Source organism: Aethina tumida, chromosome 5, assembly GCF_024364675.1.
Source record: "Aethina tumida isolate Nest 87 chromosome 5, icAetTumi1.1, whole genome shotgun sequence".
In the NCBI taxonomy this organism is placed as follows: Eukaryota; Metazoa; Arthropoda; class Insecta; order Coleoptera; family Nitidulidae; genus Aethina; species Aethina tumida.
This window is the reverse complement of record NC_065439.1, coordinates 147,882-166,596: the sequence shown is the minus strand read 5'-3', so window position 1 is coordinate 166,596 and position 18,715 is coordinate 147,882. Positions and strand designations below refer to the sequence as shown.

Here is an 18,715-nt window from a genome sequence, read left to right as displayed (position 1 = left end):
AGATTTGTCTTGTGGTCGTTGTACTCAAAATTCAACTTGGGGTAATCAATTTTATATTGCCAAATTTCAGGGAACAGTTGCAACGGAGAGGTGTCGGTTCGACGAACGAAGACGAGATCCATGCAGGTACCCGAATTCCCATTATCCCAACGCCTAAAAAAACTAACACGCACCCAATTCCAGTCGAGGACGACTCCGTGTCGTTCATAGACCTGAAGCACAACAACCTCAAGCTGCCGGAGAAGAAGGGCATCCTGAAAAAGACCGACTACGGCATGATGATGGGCAGCAGCGAGGGCGGCAAGAACGGGTGGGGCGACGGCGCCCAATCCGAGGAGCTGATGACCCAGGCGGAGATGAACATGAGCCAGGTGATCGGGTCCGGCGGCCCGTCGGACGTCGAGCGCACCCTCAAGACGCTCAACGGCTACCACGAGGACATCATCAAGGCGCTGAGGAACGCGGCCAGTCGCAAGGACACGACCACCCCGTCGGGCAGCACGTGCACGTTGAGCGACGAGCTGCTCAGGCGGAGCCTGCAGCAGTGCGCCGAGAGCTACTCCAAGTACGAGAGGAGTGGAAGCCAGGAAAAGGTACGACTCTCTGTGTTCTATTACGAAGACTTGTATTAAAATTAAATTGGGTCGATTAGGTGGTGATAGAGCACGAAGACGAGGACGACGACGAAGTCCCTCCGTGCGGTCCCCTCCGAATCCGTAATCTGGAGGACCTCATTAGACAGTTGGAGCACCACTCCCGACACATGAGCCCCAGCGGCAGCGAAGACATCAGGATGTCAGAGACGGAGGCTGACAGACACTATCGACAGGTGAGGCACCACTCAGTTTTGGCCAGTTGTTTAATTATTGTTTGTCGTTTGGAAGGAGTCCTCCTCCGCCTGCAGCGAAAGCTCCCACCAATCGCATGGTAGGGAATCGCGGTTCGTCTACGGCCGGTACCGACAGCCGTCCGGACGACTGCCCTATCCGCATCCGCACGCCCACTCCATGCACCAGGCCGAGGAGGAGAGCATCTACGAGAGCGCCGACCACGACAGGGGAGTGCCGTGCGGCGACACCCCCGACAGCGAAAGGTAAAGTTTGCAACCGTTTTGGAACTCTGAAGGAATCGCTGAAACTCGGTTAAGGTTCTTAATGATGATTTTTCCAAATTTAACTATTTTAGCTTGGACTTAAGTTTGCGTAATTAGTACCTGCATTTGGGACTGCTGCGATCATCTAGACTAACAGAGTTAATTGATTGAAAGAAACAAGCAAATAGGGTGTCAATTTACTTATTTCAAGTGTATATATAATTGGAACAAATAAATAAATAAATTAATAATGAAAATCGGGTGGTACCACTGAGAGTAAGATTGAATCAATTTGTTGCCAGCGACTAGTCCGGAGAATCGCAGCGTCCCGCCGTCACTGAAGCGCTGTAGCCGCCCAACCCCCGCCCTACCAGTAGCTTGGTAGTCCTGTTATACTTCTCCGTTTTCTAGTGATGAATTTATTCAAGCTCAGCAACAGCTAGCCCGGTGGGCTAGTGAAGACGCCGTCGTCCAGGCGTCGACGAGCGCGGCGTGCGTGCCGCAGGGCGTCGCCTCCGTGGTGGGAGCGGTGCCCCGCGAATATTACCCCTCGCCGAGCAGCTCGACCAGCGAGGAGCCGCCCAGCATCGCGAGGGCGCCCCAGCCGCCGGGCCTGCTGCCGCCCGGGCCCCCCCATCCGGACCACGCGACCATCCACCGCCCCAAACGTTATCCCGAATATAAACACTGATAGTGACTGGACGGGAGAGCGCCGTGGGGCGCCGACGAGGGGCGGTCGTGCGGCGTCGTTGTCGCGCGTCCCTCGGCCTTTTATCGGCGCGCCAGATTTCCCGTCATCGAGCGACGGCGACTGAGGTTGGCGCTGCCTCCGGCGACGGCGGTCGCGAGACCACTCGAGGTTTAGGCGGGGACTTCCGATCCTCTCCGTATTGATCACCGGTTCATTATTGACGAGTCGTTACTAAGATTAATCACGTACTACTAAACCTCATAAGTTATGTTAAAAATAATGTTGCCCCCCACGGTGAATATGTTGTGGATGTTTTGTGGATGGAGGATCAGAGGTTTCCGCATCGCGTGCAACGCTGGACGTTTGGACCAATCGTAACCTATTAAAATTTTTGTACATATATGACGTAGTTCCCGACGTGGCTCCATCGATGATTGTATGTAGGATTATATTCTAAAATGTTTATATATATATATATATAAATAAAATTTTTGTTTCCGGAATCCGAGTTCTTCGTTCGGACGTTCGAATTGGAAGTTGATTGTGGTAAAGTGCTTCACTGTGTACACTTTTATACTTAAATCCCACCGACTGCGCCAAACACGACACAACAACACAGTTTACGACAACAATTAGACACACAATTAAACTTTACCACACACCACAGTAAAGTCTGTCTTGAGGGAAGTTGAAACACTCGTACCCTAATTGGCAAGTGATCGATTATTATTTTAATTACTGTTATTATTATACATTATAGGGCGGCGTCGCCGCACTTAACAACCAAACTGGTATAGCTTTAATATCTTAGACGTAGCCGTTACCTCAAAATTTATTATCGTACGACGAACCCGACTTAAGGAGCATGACAACTCGGATTCGAGGCAGGATCGATGGACCGCGAACTTTTTGTAAATGATCCGAGACTGGTCCAAACTTCGGTGGCCGAATACGAACAAAAAGTATATAATTAAAGACTGAAGTCCACGGACTAAAAACCTCGCCCCACTAAATAAAAGAAAAAAATTAAAATAAACGGTCGGTGAACAAAAAGGACTCAATAAATAACCCAACGTGTTAAGTGTGTTGTGTGCAGCCATTTTGACTGACTTTTGACTGTTATAGTTGTTGACTTATTTAAAGACAATTACATATATCTAAAAAAAAAGCGGTTATCCCTGCATGTTTCACGGTAACACGACTAACATAAATGATTAATGTTATTTTATATTCAATTACGTTGGTAGTGTCTTTAGTGAAGTCGTACTTGCTTTTGCTTTTGTTTTAAAGTGGATACGGTGAAATGTGCAGTTACTCGCCCCAAAACGTGCAAAATTTGCATGCATAATTCTAAATTTGTGGTGTTTAAGAAAATGACTCCATTTATGCCTTAGTTGACGACATATCTTGTTATTCGGGCTAACGGGGATGAAAAAAAAAAAAGAAAAAGCAACGGTGGCCGGAAAAATGACGCATGTCCGCACACATTATAATCACGAAGATCTTTCGGTGACAAACGATTTTTTATTGTAGATTGTAAGTTAGTCACAATTTCTATTTAGTGATATTTCACAGAGCCCAAAGCCCAGAGCCTCACTGGCCTAATCCTGATCGTTGTTTTTACGTTTATTGTTAAGGAATAATGCAAAACAATTACCACCATACCACCTTTTTAATTAATTCATTCAAATTAGTTACTGTAATTAATTACACGTTTACATACTTGAATGTGTGTGATTATTAAGCGTTAACAGGATAGGAATTGTGTCCACACATTGACTAATTATAAGCAACTTCCAACAACAGATCCATTAAATACTTAAAAATGCGTCCACAACAACTACTAACTAAAGCCACAATAATTATCTACATACATACATACATACTAAGGGAAACTAACAACGAAAGTAAATTAATAATTTAATTAGACGTAACCTAATCATATTGAATTGTTTGCATTATTCTCGACCGTTTAATAACAATCGTAATACGAGCTTAATTAAGACTCACTTTGATTTCCACCAACCAACCCCCCCCCCCCATTTTATATTTATTGTAAAACAAATCATTGTTAATATGTTATGCTGTCCATCCAGTTAAAAAGAAAATTTATAGAGTACCTTTCATATAAGGCCGTGTTGAGACGTTTCGTTGTTTTCTATTATTATTATTATTATAGTATTAAACGTTTGTTGGATAATATTTCCGGTTAACTTTTGCAATAATGATGACACATCAGTACAAACTATTTTAGATGTTATTAGATTAAAATAAATATATTGTATATAAATATAAATATTGATTGTACATTGATAAAACATATCTCACAAGGTTTCAGTTACTGCGATCTAATCACACTTTACTTTGTCCTTAGTCCTGTCAGGAAAGTTTTGTTAATAACTAGGAATAAATTTTAGTTACTTAAATGAAATAAATTTACGTCGATGTGTCTACAATATGCAAAATTTTAACTAAAAGTCTCATCATGGCTATGACAATTCTAAATGCTCAGTAGCAAGTTTGCAAGTAAAATGAAGTGACAAAATAGTCCAGCGTAAGTAGAGTGCAAGTGTATATACAGGATGTATGGTACAATATATACAGTTACCAGAAGTACATAGACATGTGTCGAATATTCCTTTCGTTAAAACAACTTTATTGCTCTGTATAGAATCATAAGGGTGTTACTTAGTTAGTTTACTTTCGTGTAGCTGTTCAGTTAGTTAGTTATTTTGTTGGTCGTGATGGCGATGATGATTCTATACAGGCAACGTTGGAGGTGCCGGAACAGAAAAGGGACAGGCAAACAAAAATCGATCATTCTTTTCACATTTTCTAAAGTAGTGGTGTTTTATACTGATCCATTCGTTAGCAAAAATATTTTAGCGGAGTCGCCTCTCCTGTTTGTTCTCTGTTCCGGCGTCGAGTATGTATTTCAATATAATAAAAATCAAATAATCTTTGCTCGCTTTTTAATAATCATTTACATAATAAAAACTTTTATGTTCATAATAAATTAAATGTCAATTAAATCGTCCACATACTAACCTGTAAGACCGGTGTACATTAATTATATTATTTCTGTGCTGAACATTCAAATTCATAACGTTTTTTTTTCTAAAAAAAAAAGAAAATATTATCAATTGGAATGGGCAGAAGTGAATTGGTTAAAATTCAGACCAATAAGATAATTGTGTAGATTAGAGATTGCTGTATAACATTTTGAGAAAAAAAAACCATTGTTCGAGTTCGGTTAAAATGTTATTTGACGATTAAGTGCCAAAATAATGAATTAATTCTCAACAACACAATACATAGTTTAAAAGATGATTTTTTGCACGTTTTATTGATTTCTAGCACGTCACTAACAATGTTTAATGATCAGAGAATGTTACATATTTGCTCACTGTTGTATTATTTGTTAAAAATCTCATACCCTCTCTGCCAAATGTTATATGTCTACACGGGATGTTGAGGCTAAAATATCACAACGCATAATTAATTCACATGACAATAACTTTAGTCAACAAAACGTTAATTTCCTTCGTCGTTGTTTTAAACATTGTAGTAAGTAAAAACACAAAATAATGCCATTGCCATTATCGTTCGTTCGTTACTTTCGTTCGTGTATTCGCCATTGTGTTATTGTTATGTTTTAACATCTTCGTGTACGGATTCTTATGAGACACAATTTAATAAATAAATTTATGTATGTTAAAGTTTTTTGATTATTAAAGTAGAAGGGGGTATCTGATTTCAGGGTAATATTTAAAAAATATAAAATGAAAGAATGTGACATCACTTGCGGAGTTTTCTAATGAAAAAAGGTCAGATGGATGTAAATATAGTGTTATGATGATATACACTGCCTAATAAATGATTATTACCTACTGCTTTTTATTTATCCTCCAAACAATTCATTCTTTCACTTTGTCCTTCTGATTTGTGACGGTTTTTATTTATTTATAGGTTCTGTGGTAAATTGTAAAACGTATAATATTTATAAATAGTTCAGAGCCTTACTGGCCTAAATTCTGATATTCTTTTCTTATTTATTGTTAAGAAATAATGCAAAACAAACATTACATTAGACAATATTTTCGAATTTTTAATTACAAATTAGGTGGCAACATGTTACTGAAATTGACTACACATTTACATACTTACATGTGTATGAATATAAGTCACAAACAGGATGGGAATTGTGTCCCCTCTATAACTAACTTTATTGTTTTCAAAAATATATATATATCAATTGGAATGAGCAGAAATGAATTGGTTAAAATTCAGACCAATAAAAAAATTGTGTAGATTACAGATTGCTGAATAAAACTTTGGAAAAAAAATTGTTCGAGCTTTGTTTAATTGTTATTTGACGGATAATAAATAAATTTATTTAAGTCAAAATTTTTTGATTATTAAAATAGAAGAGTAATATTTAAAAAATATAAAATAAACGTATGTGACATCAATTTTCTAATGAAAAAAGGTCAGATGGATGTAAATATAGTGTTATGACGATATATACACTGTGTAATAAATGATTGGTACCAAGTGCTTTTGATTTATCCTCCAAAATATTCATTTTTTTCGACCTTGTGTTCATAATTTATAACAGTTCCAATTTATTTATAGGTCCTGCGGTAAATTGTAAAACGTTTAAGCGTTTAAAATCAGGAGATAACCAGAACACAATGATCTAATAAATTTGTTTCAAATTCTATTATTACCAGGAAACCTGAAAACGTGCTGAAAATTGGCGCATGTTCAAAACAAGTCGTAAATCGTGGCTAAATTTCCCCAAAATTATTATTCTAAAATTCTAACAAATAATTAATACTTCTGTAATTAAAGTTTATCATTTATAGTGTTTATATGAAGGAAAACAACAATTAATCATCATTTGGTTTTATTGTATATATGTATAATATAAGATTTTGTGCACAATTAAAGTAACAGTGTGAGAGTAAGGGGAAGTTAATTGTAAATAATAATAATCGACGATGAATTAAATAGGATTAAATTAAATGTCCACACCCAGAAATAATAAAAACTATAGATAGACTGCGACAATTGTCTTCGATTCAATTTTAGTGCCAGTCGTGTAAATGTTCTGGCACAACGTCAGGTCCAGAATTAAATTCCACTTGAGTCATTTTATCACTGTTTTCTAATTGCCTACGATGCTAAATCAAAACCGTCCTAACCGATCATCATTGCTTTGAACTCTGAAATGAAAAGGTTTTATCGACACGAACATTACCATCGGTTGACTGACTGATACCTTCCCAATCGACCGTCCCAGATTTATCTGTGTCTATCTCCTCAATCATTTGTTCTAGATCTGAAGGCGTCATTTTTTCGTCGAGTTCTTTCAATATTTCCCTCAATAAATCGACGGTGATGTATCCAAGTCCTGAATAAAAATTTGTCAGTTCAGTATTTGAGTTTAAATACGGCGGTTCCAACCTTCTTTGTCGTATAATCTGAACGCATCTTTGAGTTCTTTCAATATTTGTTCGGTGTCCTCCTCCTCCTCAACCAAGAATCTGGCTGCCAGGTGGGCAAACTCGTTAAAACTCATTACTCCATTGCCATCTTCATCAATTTCTTGGATAATTTTCTGTAGTTCTTCGGGTGAAAGCTGATTTCCTAACATGTCCAATATTTGGCCGATCATATCGACTGCAATTTCTCCACTTTTCTCCAAATCGAATGAATCAAAAATGGTCTTCAACACTAAAAATAAATAAGGCAATAAATGGGGACATAAGATTTTTTTAAAATGTGGTACTTTTTAATTGGTCTTTGGCTATGTCCAAATCTTTCAGTGCTTCATAATCGAGAACGGGCTGAAATGTTAACATAAGTCACTCTGGTACATTTAGAAACTACGTCGTTTACCTCAGGATCTGCTGACTTAGCTTGTTTGTCTTTAGCAACATTCTCCTAAAACACGTAGACATTTGTAAACAGCAGATTGAGCAAGCGAAGTGTCACTTACTTTTTTTGGTTCAGCAGGAGCATCACCCATTTTAACTTAACTTTATCTTAACTGTTTCGAAGCAAAGCGATTACTAACTAATTGCACAATACGTTTATAGACATGTCAATCTGATTAATTTTGTATCGAAGCCAATTAAAAAAGTGGGGACAAATGTTTGGAAAAACATCGATGCCGATTTCTAAGCCACTTACCTTTAAATTAAAGGGGAAGGTCTGAAATGAGCCTCGTTTAAATGCTAAGGTTGTTTATTAGATAATGTGAAAATTGTAAAATGCATTTGGATTAGGGGTTTAACCAATCATAACGGCACGGAATTCTAAAACGGAACGATTAGGATATTTTTGGTGATTTTAAGGAATGATTATAAATACCTTCCCAGTCAACTGTACCGGAGCCATCCGTGTCGATTTCATCAATCATATTGTCCAGGTCGTCTTCACTTAATTTGTCGTCCAGTTCCCTCAAAATTTCCCTCAACACTTCAATGGTGATAAAGCCGTTTCCTAAGTCAACAAGTTGTTTGAGTTGGATTTGGGTTTGTAAAGAAAAAAGTGGTGTTCACCTTCACGGTCGTATAATCGGAAGGCACCCTTAAGCTCCATTTGTATCGCTTCCGTGTCTTCGTCCTCCTCCACCAAAAATCTGGCTGCCAAATTGGCGAATTCCTCAAAATTGACTTCCCCATTGTCGTCCTCGTCGATTTCTGATATGACTCTCTGTAACTTTTCACTGAAATATGGATTGTTTTAATAAATTTATTCATCGTACGTCCAGTTCATCCGGCATAAGTTGAGTTCCCAGCATGTCCATGATGGTGCCGATCATCTCAGTACCGATGTAACCCTTTTTGTCCACGTCAAAAGCGTCGAACGTTTGCTTCAACACTTAAGTAACATTTTACCAGTAAAATTCATATAAATATTAGTAGGTCTTACTTGAAATTTGTTCTCGATCTAGTTCATCCTAAAAACAATAAAACACAATAGAGTAAGTCACCAAACACTAATCATTACTCACCATTTTGATAGGCATCGGTCCAGACAGGCACTAAGACGACTGATGTTCATCTTCTTTGGTTAAATGCAAGGAGGGGATGGGATGGGAATGAGTACGTGGTCAATGTTATTCTTGTACTCTAAAAAGTCAATTAAACCGGGTTATTGGATTCTATTTAGCAAACCGCAACAAAGCCAAATGTCAGCTATATTTATTTATATCCTTTCAATTAGTTCATATTAATTTTTGATTGCTTTAAGTTTAATATAAAAATAAATTCTGATTGTAAAACATTTAATATATTTATTGTTGTGCTCTGTGGTATTAAGCAGAACAACTGAATTTTAAGTAACTTTTTCTATGAATTAAGGACATTAATATTTATATTTTTTATCAAGACTTAAACTTGAAAATCTTTTTTACTTTAGCCTTAAATCATCCTCAAAATTTAAACAAAACTTCTGAAATTTAAGTTAATTGTTCTGTGAATTAAGAACATTATTATTTATATTTTCCTATTAACTCTTAACCTTTGTAAAACTTTTTTTATTTAGTCTTATATCATGGTAGTCTTATGATATGGTTGATTAATTTATGTAAGAAGTATGGGACTCCCTGCTAGTTTTTAAAAATGTTAAATTAAATTAATCAGTAAATTTTGATAGATCTTCAAAAATATTAACTTTTCTGACATTGATACTTTCTGTAGTGTAGTTCTCATATAATATTTATCAACATTCCAGTACCAGTTTCACAATATTAAAATCAAATCAATCAATTAATTATCAAATGAAATTAATAAAAATTAATCAAGAGCATCTTTTCACTTTCAAATTGTGCAAAGAATTCAAAAAGCTTAGAATTTTTAAAAACTATTGAGTGGGTTAGAAAATTGAACCACTTCTTCATTACTGGACGTGTTCTATTTAGTCACAAATTTTGACCACTTATTTCAGAAATAGGTTGTATAAATTACTATGTTTCAGCTTAAACATGGTATAAATCAATTGAAAGACATTATTCATGTAAAAAACATTTATTTTGCACACTTACATTGTGATATTACACAAATTAGTCGTCTCCTCCAGTCATCACCTCCATAAATTCTATAAATAACAATTTAGTATATAGTAAATCATGTTTATTAATCATATTACGGTGATGGTAATGTAACATATCATTGCAGCAAAACGCATATTTCTTATTAATAGAGCATCCATTGTTTAGTTGCCAAAAACGATAGAAAAAATATTTAAAATAGTTGATTTACAATTGATAATTATAATTTTGTTAAACGTTGCCAAAATTAACAGGCGGTGTACATGATGCAAGATATTTTAGGTTTTTTCGAAAAAGTTGTTTTCAAATCTCCGATTTAATGGATACGAAACATTAAATTTATATAAAATTACGTGATGATGTACTAAATTTTAACTTTATCTATTTTTACTTTATACACATTAAATAAATAAAATTATATGTAATAAAACAACCCAAAATTGGAATTTAGTTATAAAAATACGTACCATCAAAATCAACAGTTCCTGAACCATCAGAGTCAATTTCTTGGATCATCATCTCTAACTCCTCATTAGTCAATTTATCGTCCAGTTCTTTTAAAATTTCCTTCAAAGTTTTGGTGGTGATGTAACCGTTACCTTAGGAACAATAATTTTAGTTATTTAAAAACACTCTACGAATATTTTAACACACCTTCCTTGTCGTACAACCTGAACGCCTCCTTCAGTTCCTGCTGCATAGCCTCAGCATCCTCCTCAACCATGAATCTTGAAGCTAACGTTACAAACTCTTCGAACTCCAGTTCGCCTGATCCTATAATAAAAGTACATGAATGTGGGAATATTGGAAAAATCGATGCGTCATACCATCTTCGTCCACTTCAGCAATAATTTCATCCAGGATTTTTTCAGTGGTCTGGACGCCAAGCATGCTCAAAATTGTGCCTATCATAACTGTTCCAATGCTGCCCTTTTTCTCCACGTCGAACGTGTCGAAAGCATTTTTAAGCACTAAAATGTATCACCATTTTTTCCCAAAAATTTAAAAAACTTATTTTATTACTTACGTGCGATTTGTTCCTTAGTTAATTCCTCCTGAAAATCCACCGATTATTAAACATACACTGATAAAATACACTGTTAAAAATTACCATGTCCAACTATGTGGTCAAAAATTCTCCACTAATGAACAGCCACAGACTAATGAACAGGTCTAATCATATACATCTTCATATTTATAAAATACGAAAGCAATCTTAAAATAGATGGAGTTGGAACATTTTTCAGTTATAATTGTTAATTATATTTATTAATTACAAATGAATAGGGACAGAGCCGTGTACTAAAATATTTGAAAAGAATTCTCCTCTTTGATTTAAATTGTTAATAATTTTATTTGATGTGTATAGTATATTAGATTGTCAAGGAAGGTTATGTATAGTTTAAAGACTCATTTTTATTTGAAACCATTTGACCATTTATCCAGGTCTTTGAATAATGTACTGATAAGAAGCAAATTTTTTTTGTTCCACCTAAAGGAAGACCGAAAAGTGACGTCATCAACGATGTGTTTGGCCCAAGAACCACCTTGAAGATGATGATGAAGATTGAAATGGCTATCTGATGATGGCAACGACCAATTGGGGGCCTCAGTTGAAACCAATTATTGTTCCACTGTTGGAGAGATTGCTACTGAATTAGACGTAAACTTTACTACCATTTCCAACAACTTAAAACAGGTTAAAGTACCAAAAAATAAAATCACAAAAATTGGATTAAAAACGGATACTGTAGACAATCGGCGACGTTCAGCATAATGGCATTGGTCGACCGAATGTAGCAAATTCTTCTTCATGATGATGCACAAAAGCCTTCAATATCTTTGTCACTTCTAGGCTCAAGAGTTTTATTCCATCGTTATAAAAAAACTTGTTTGTTGTTGGCAAAAATGTAGTGAATCAAATGTTTATTATTTCGATTAATAAAGTTTAATTCAAGCTGAGATTTGTGCAATTTATTTTTAATGTTAGCACAATAACTTTCTTGGCAACATATGAAGCTTTTTTTTAAAATAATGAATTTGAAAAAATTATTTTTTTATTTTATAGTTATTATTTATATTATTTAAGGTAAAAAATATACGATAATAGATGTTTAAATATAAAATAATAGTAATAAGAATGTTTAGAAATGTATTAAGGAAGTTATTTAAGGATTTTCAGGTTCACTTAGATTTATTTAAAGTGAAGATAGTTGAGAATAAATAAAAATTGAGCCCAGTTCGTCTCTGTGCTCATTTTAATTCGCATAAACAATGCCAGCAATTTACTATGACCGCAACACGTTCATTCCCAGGCGAATTTTATACCCGGTTTCGGTTCTGGACGCGGTCCAAATTTTAAGTACAATCGGATGAAAATTTTTAAGCGGCTGTAAATTTCGGCATCGTTTCGCTCCGCACACGATTCATGCCGACGCACGGGTTGGCTTTAAGTTTTGCTGGACCGTTGCCACCGTTTGCGTGCCCGATTTTTCGTTTTTGCGGCATCGCGAGTGTAAATTAGGCCGGAATTGGATCGATTCATCAATGGACGGTTCATTCAATTTCTTTTGCGTTTGTGGCACCGGAGAATTCAGTTCAAAACGTTTATCATGTGAAATTAATAAAAATAATTAATGTCTACGATGTACACTGAAACTGAAACGAAAACTGAAATTGAAACTGAGGTTGCCCTTATTTTTAGGCATAATGTTCTATCTAATCATTTCTCTAGCAAATATCTTGATTATAATATTCAAATATTGATATTTTAGGATTTAGGGTAAGGTTACTTAAGTCGTACTTAAGAAAAGAACCATATACAATTTAGGACTTACTTTATAAATAGAAATTAAATGTTATTCAATACTGTTACATGGGTATTATATATAACAATGAAAATAGAAAATTTATATATTTTCACGTAAAAAAACTAGATTTCTTAAGTCGTACCAGTTATAGCTTAAGTCATATCTAATAATTTATTTATGATAGATAGAAACAGATAGATACATATATATATATATATATATATATATATATATATATATATATATATATATTTATCTAAAACAAAATAACTTAAATTATTATTACTTAAAATTTATCTATTATTAATAGTAATAGTTATACGTCAAAATAAATTTAATTAAATAACCAAATCAATTTTTCTCCTTTGTCTTCTGCCATTGAAGCTCTAAGTTAAACTTTGAGCTTTTCAGTAGAAGAAAAAGTGCTTTCTGATTTTGCTATACTAACTAATAATGTATGTTAATAAGGTTGATAAAATGACTATAATTTCTCAAAATTAATCGATAGACTCAGACTAGACTAGATAGACTAAGAATGTAACAAGTAAATGTATAATTAATTTCATAAAGATTTTAACATTGTTAATTCAAAGAAACAATTATTTATTTTCTGTAAGGGTTTGTCTGTTTTTTTACGATTATCCTAAATTTTAATATTTAATATTTAATTTAATATATAGAAAAAAATATAACAAGGGGAACAAAGATAAATAAATGAACAAACATTTAACATTAACATTTAAAGTAAAATAACTTAAATTACTATTACTTGAGATTTAATTATTGTTAATAGTAATAGTTATACGTCAAAATAATTTTAATAAATTAACCAAATCAATGCTTCTCCTTTGTTTTCTCCTAAAACGAATTATGACTTCTTCCACTTGAAGGAATGGTCTTCTGCCATTGAAGTTCTAATTCAAGATTTGAGCTTTTCAAGAGAGGAAAAAGAGTTTTCTGCCTTTGTTGTGCTAACTGTTAGTGTATCAGGAATCCACATACACTTACAATTTTCTTTAAGACTAGAAATCAACTGTGATTTATCTACTAATTGATCTACTACAGCTGATATTTGTTTGTAATTTCTGAAATTACTGAGTGTTGCCAAGTAAATGTCATTCCCTTGAATGTGGGCCATCAGAAAAATAGAAAACTTATCACTAGTCGACCCAAACCCAACCCAGTATCGGTTATAACCTCAGTGACCTTATTTACTTAATTAAGATAATTTTTAATGGTCAATCAAGAAATGTTTCAATACTATTATTTACTGAAAGGTTGTTACCCTGAGATACTGGAACAGTTAAAGATGATTTTTATTTCAATTTTAAGTCTGACCACTTTTATACAATATGGATTATTCCCTAAACTCCTTTGGATTTAAGAAATCCTCTATTCATCTGTTTTCTCATCTCAAAAAAGGAGAACTGCTACAGCTACAAAGAATTTATGTCAGAGAATGCCACGAATATATTTAGAATAAATATTGAAAAGAATTGAAACTCAAATTTAAACAAAATCCTGACTATATTTACAAAAGGAATTATATCAAATAAATGAACAAAAATGAATGAATTATATTATTAATAATAATCTGGCATCTGCTGATAAACCAATAACTAATGAATTAAACAGTAAAACTTATTAAAGAACGCAAGGTAACACAAAACAATTACTAAGATAATATTTGTGTGTAAACGGACAGAAAGACTTGGATGAAAATCTGCAGAAATTACTGAAAACAACCGTTTTTATCATTTATGGAAACAGAGGGGATGTGAGTAGATGATGACTTAAGATATTGTAGGATGGTATTTCACTTAATTCGAATTTTATAAAGTTTAAAACTCAAAAAATCATAAAAAATTAGTTACAATTAAATGATTATCTTTAGATTTGTTATTACTATAACATTGATAATTTTATCAAAAGTCTAAACCTTAACAAATCTGACTTTTTAGCATAGTTTATTGATAATTAATATTTATTTTATCAATGGCTACAGATAGTAAAAATCTTATTTGTGTTGATTTGATTTGATTTTGAAATTTAAAATTATAAAACTGTTGACATTTATCAGTTTCTGTTTATAATTATTTAAAATTTAGTATAATTGTAAAAAATAGACAAACCCTTATAAGAAATAAATAATTGTTAATTTTTTTTTTTTTTTTTGAAATTAATTGAATATTTATGATATTTTTTAATAACTAACTGATTTGTTACATTCTTAGTCTCTCTGAATCATTTTGAAAAATTGTAGAGATTTTAACAACCATGATAACATAAAATTACTTTATTAAAGCTTTGTACAATTGAAACTGGAATATTGTTCTTCAGTTGGAAATCAATATTACTAAACTCAATATTTTTGAAAAGTACAGCGAAGATTTTTGACATACTTTGAATTTCAAATATCTATGAACAACATTTAAAACATGGGAAAATTACGGTTTCAATTTAATTTTACCTTATTAACTTTCACTCACAGTCGAGAATTCTCCCAATTCAAATCCCAACTCAATTTTTTAATTCATGGTCTGAATGGTTGTCATTCTGTCAAATTGTGCACTATTGTTAACTTTTTCAGTAATGTATTAAAACTTTAATAAAATTTGTTCCTTCTGTAGCATCATCAATGTATTTTTTTTTTGCTGCTAGTTTTATATTATATAATTTATAGTCACTTTCTTTTCATTTAGATTTTATCCAATTAATGTAATATATGGTCTGTTGAGCTAATAAATGGATATTGTTATTATTAATTGTAAGTTGTAGTAAGCTCATCAAGCAGGTAACTCATATTTTAATCAAACTTTTCTTCGTTTTTTAAATAGATTATAATTCAATAATTTATTGGATAACATCTAATTTTACTTTGATAAAAAGTCTAATTTTCTAATATTTGTATGATTATAATGTAAAACAATGAATGATGATGAAATTTTAAATTTTGCTTAATTTAATATATATATATATATATAGTTTTATTAGCCAAATAGTCAATTTCCAAAAATAAATATATATAATTTAAATTATTATAAATTTATCTTGTCTTCTTAATATTTTTAATCAAATAATTTTTTATCTGATCAAAAAAGTGATGAAAAAGTGCGTCCCTGTCGGGCAAGCGGCGCCTCCGTTAGTTTGTGTATATAATACACATAATTAATGAGGAGGTAAATATCAAAATTTTACGTTTACATCCTCCATCTATTTTAAGAATGCCAAACTTTTATAAAGACTAACACTTGAATTCCCGCATTCCTGTTCCAATCCGCATCTTATCACACTCGGTCGTCGTCCCAATACTAACAAAACATAATGGTAAATTTGAATAACTCAATTTTAAATTTTTAATTAACTAATTTGTGGCTGTTTCAGGATGAACTAAGCAAGGAACAAATTGCATGTAAGTGACCGTTGTTAAGTGAGTGTTAAGTGGTAATTACAATGATCTAATAAACATTTTAGTGTTGAAAAATGCCTTCGATACTTTTGACGTGGAGAAAAAGGGCAGCATTGGTACCGTGATGATTGGAACCATTCTGAGTATGTTGGGAATCCATACAACTGATAAAATTCTGGCTGAAATCATCGCCGAGGTCGACGAAGACGGTAACACCTTAATGATAAATTCATTTTGTGGAACTTACATTAATTTTTTCAAAAGGGTCCGGTGAGTTGGAGTTCGAGGAGTTCATCATCCTCGCATCCAAATTCATGGTTGAGGAGGACGCCGAAGCTATGCAACAAGAATTGAAAGAGGCATTCCGTTTGTACGACAAAGAAGGCAAGGAAAACCGTTATCAACAGTTAAAATAAAAAACTGATTTGTTGAATTTTTAGGAAACGGTTACATATCCACGAAAACTTTGAAGGAGATTCTAAAGGAGCTTGATGATAAACTCACCAGTGCTGAACTTGATGGTATCATTGCTGAAATTGATACTGATGGCTCTGGAACTGTTGACTTTGATGGTATGTTTTTGATTTTAAAAAGTTATGTCTATTAGTTGCTTCATTTAATTTCCTTTATTACAGAATTTATGGAAGTCATGACTGGAGGAGATGATTAATTAATTTATTGTAATTAAATCAATTTTATATTCTAATAAAAAATTTAAAAACTAATAACTATTAATCCAATTTTACCTTCATAAATACGTACAATGAGTGATAGCATAAATTAAACAGATATAAATATACTTCGTAACGCATATACAAAAATCGAGTATATTTATCTAAAAATACATACGCAGTTTAAATTAAATGTTTTGTTTAAATTTGTTGTAGCTTAGGTTGCTAAACGATTATAACTAGTTCAAGTTTTTCTAATTTCGATTAAAACTGAAAATAGCACAAACAACTATAAAACATTAACCACGGTTTCCATTGTGTTAATGAGTCCTTCATTTTTTGATAAACTGTGACAAAATATTGTTTTATGCCAAAACACATAAATATTAGTGTTACTTGAAATTACTTTCGTGGTATAATAACGATTCATTGAAAAATAAGTATGTATATATTTCCGTGTCAAACTGAAATTGGGAATGGTCACATTTAAATTTATTTATACTATTTTATATTACCCCAATTTATTGTCTGTTATCGTACAAAAGCTCATAAATGTTTATAAAACTTTTTTAGTAATAAAAGAGAAAGAGTTTTAGACTGTTGAACTCTTCAAAAATCTCAAATATCTATGAATTACAATTTTTTTTTTCAAAATACAAAAACAAAAGGGTTTTAGACACTTACGAATTATTTTAATACAATAATATTTATTCATTAACTATTTAACTATATATAAAAAGAAAAGGGTTTTAAACTTTTTGCAATTATTTTACTTCAATTATAATTATCTATTTACTATTTCAGCTATAGAACATGGAAGAACTTAAAACTTTTCTATGACAGAAAAAGTTTCAGACTTGTTATTTTATTTCAGCCAGATTTATTTATTTCTTACTTAGATTATTGACATGGAAGATCTGGCAATAAATACTTCAAAAGCTCATAAATTTGTATACACTATAAAACTTTTTTTAAAGTAAAGAAAGACTTTTAGATCTTTTCAATTATTCTATTTTCTTTAGATTTATTCATTTTAATAGTTCAATTATTGAACATGGATGATTGACAATTCAAAAGTTTCCGAATATCATAAAACTTCTGCTGATAAACCTTTCAAGAGCTCATAAATATCTGTAAGCTATAAAGCCTTTTTAAAATACAGAAAAAGAAAGAGATTTAGACTCTTTCAATTATTCTGCTTCAGTTAGATTTATTCATTTATTATTTTAGTTATTGAACATGAACTCTTCAAAAGTGTCCAAGTATCTAGGAAAAAGTTTTGGGCTCTTATTTATTATTTTATTTCAGTAACATTTATTTATTTATTTTTAATTCAACAAAAAATGTAAAGATATTGTTTATCTTTAAATAAATTGTGCTTAAGCTACAACATATAACTATATAGAGTTAACAATTTTTAGAGAAATTAATGATATATCATATACAGTATTTATTATATTAATAAAGTACTCAAATACCATCTGCATTTACATGTAAAAATGATAAGACTAATTACTGATTTTATTGGTACAATTTATTGAACAATTAACACATAAACACCGATAACGAATTGTATTATTTTGGTGTTGCCTCATAAGCTGACTCAAATACATTCAGTGTAAATATTTTCGATGTCATCATAATGGCAATCGTCCCTGACTCTCGATTTTGCATCGTAAATTCCCGAGGGTAGCACGTACACCTTTGGATAATCGTAGACGGCATGACCTACCCCTTTGGCATAATATGATATTAATGATTTGGGAGTCAAGTAACTGGCGGAGGCGGCTCCAAATTCAGAGTTTATTACCGTCCTAAAATACGTAGCAGCCATTTTGTCTTCTTCGTGTCTGCTTTTAACAACGACAACTCTTTTGTTGCCTTTTATTAGTTCCGGCTTTTGTCTGACGATGCAGTAGGTTAAAATGGTTAAAACAATTAAAGTTGAAACAATTAGTCCTATAACTGCACCAATGAAA

General features: G+C 32.8%; 5 protein-coding genes across 5 annotated transcripts in view; 2 read left to right on the top strand and 3 right to left on the bottom strand.

Moving 5' to 3' along the window:
* Positions 1-3,386, top strand: part of LOC109603308 (disintegrin and metalloproteinase domain-containing protein 11) — a 51,804-nt gene extending 48,418 nt beyond the window's left edge. Inside the window, exons 16-20 of the mRNA XM_049967314.1 lie at positions 71-126; positions 184-593; positions 653-829; positions 885-1,093; positions 1,505-3,386. Coding sequence (XP_049823271.1) covers positions 71-126; positions 184-593; positions 653-829; positions 885-1,093; positions 1,505-1,784 — 1,132 coding nt within the window. The 3' untranslated portion in view covers positions 1,785-3,386. The remainder of the gene's footprint in view (positions 1-70; positions 127-183; positions 594-652; positions 830-884; positions 1,094-1,504) is intronic.
* Positions 3,387-6,676: 3,290 nt separating this feature from the next.
* Positions 6,677-7,861, bottom strand: LOC109603307 (troponin C, isoallergen Bla g 6.0101). The gene is made up of 6 exons (XM_020019787.2): positions 7,789-7,861; positions 7,689-7,733; positions 7,579-7,636; positions 7,254-7,523; positions 7,069-7,200; positions 6,677-7,012 (listed from the first exon to the last, which is right to left on the bottom strand). Exons 1-6 carry the CDS (start codon positions 7,816-7,818, stop codon positions 6,987-6,989), a joined length of 561 nt encoding a protein of 186 aa, XP_019875346.1. The 5' UTR covers positions 7,819-7,861; the 3' UTR covers positions 6,677-6,986.
* Positions 7,862-8,020: 159 nt separating this feature from the next.
* LOC109603305 (troponin C, isoallergen Bla g 6.0201) lies at positions 8,021-8,900 on the bottom strand. Its single transcript, XM_020019786.2, has 6 exons — positions 8,809-8,900; positions 8,727-8,754; positions 8,560-8,675; positions 8,354-8,507; positions 8,163-8,294; positions 8,021-8,107 (listed from the first exon to the last, which is right to left on the bottom strand). The coding sequence occupies exons 1-6, from the start codon at positions 8,821-8,823 to the stop codon at positions 8,082-8,084; spliced, it is 471 nt and encodes a 156-aa protein (XP_019875345.1). The 5' UTR covers positions 8,824-8,900; the 3' UTR covers positions 8,021-8,081.
* A 904-nt stretch (positions 8,901-9,804) lies between these two features.
* On the bottom strand, positions 9,805-11,085 carry LOC109603310 (troponin C). The gene is made up of 6 exons (XM_020019791.2): positions 10,958-11,085; positions 10,874-10,901; positions 10,674-10,817; positions 10,501-10,620; positions 10,314-10,445; positions 9,805-9,893 (listed from the first exon to the last, which is right to left on the bottom strand). Exons 1-6 carry the CDS (start codon positions 10,958-10,960, stop codon positions 9,859-9,861), a joined length of 462 nt encoding a protein of 153 aa, XP_019875350.1. The 5' UTR covers positions 10,961-11,085; the 3' UTR covers positions 9,805-9,858.
* Positions 11,086-15,904: 4,819 nt separating this feature from the next.
* LOC109603309 (troponin C-like) lies at positions 15,905-16,793 on the top strand. Its single transcript, XM_020019789.2, has 6 exons — positions 15,905-15,983; positions 16,041-16,068; positions 16,131-16,274; positions 16,330-16,449; positions 16,506-16,637; positions 16,701-16,793. The coding sequence occupies exons 1-6, from the start codon at positions 15,981-15,983 to the stop codon at positions 16,733-16,735; spliced, it is 462 nt and encodes a 153-aa protein (XP_019875348.1). The 5' UTR covers positions 15,905-15,980; the 3' UTR covers positions 16,736-16,793.
* The last annotated feature ends 1,922 nt before the right edge of the window (positions 16,794-18,715 follow it).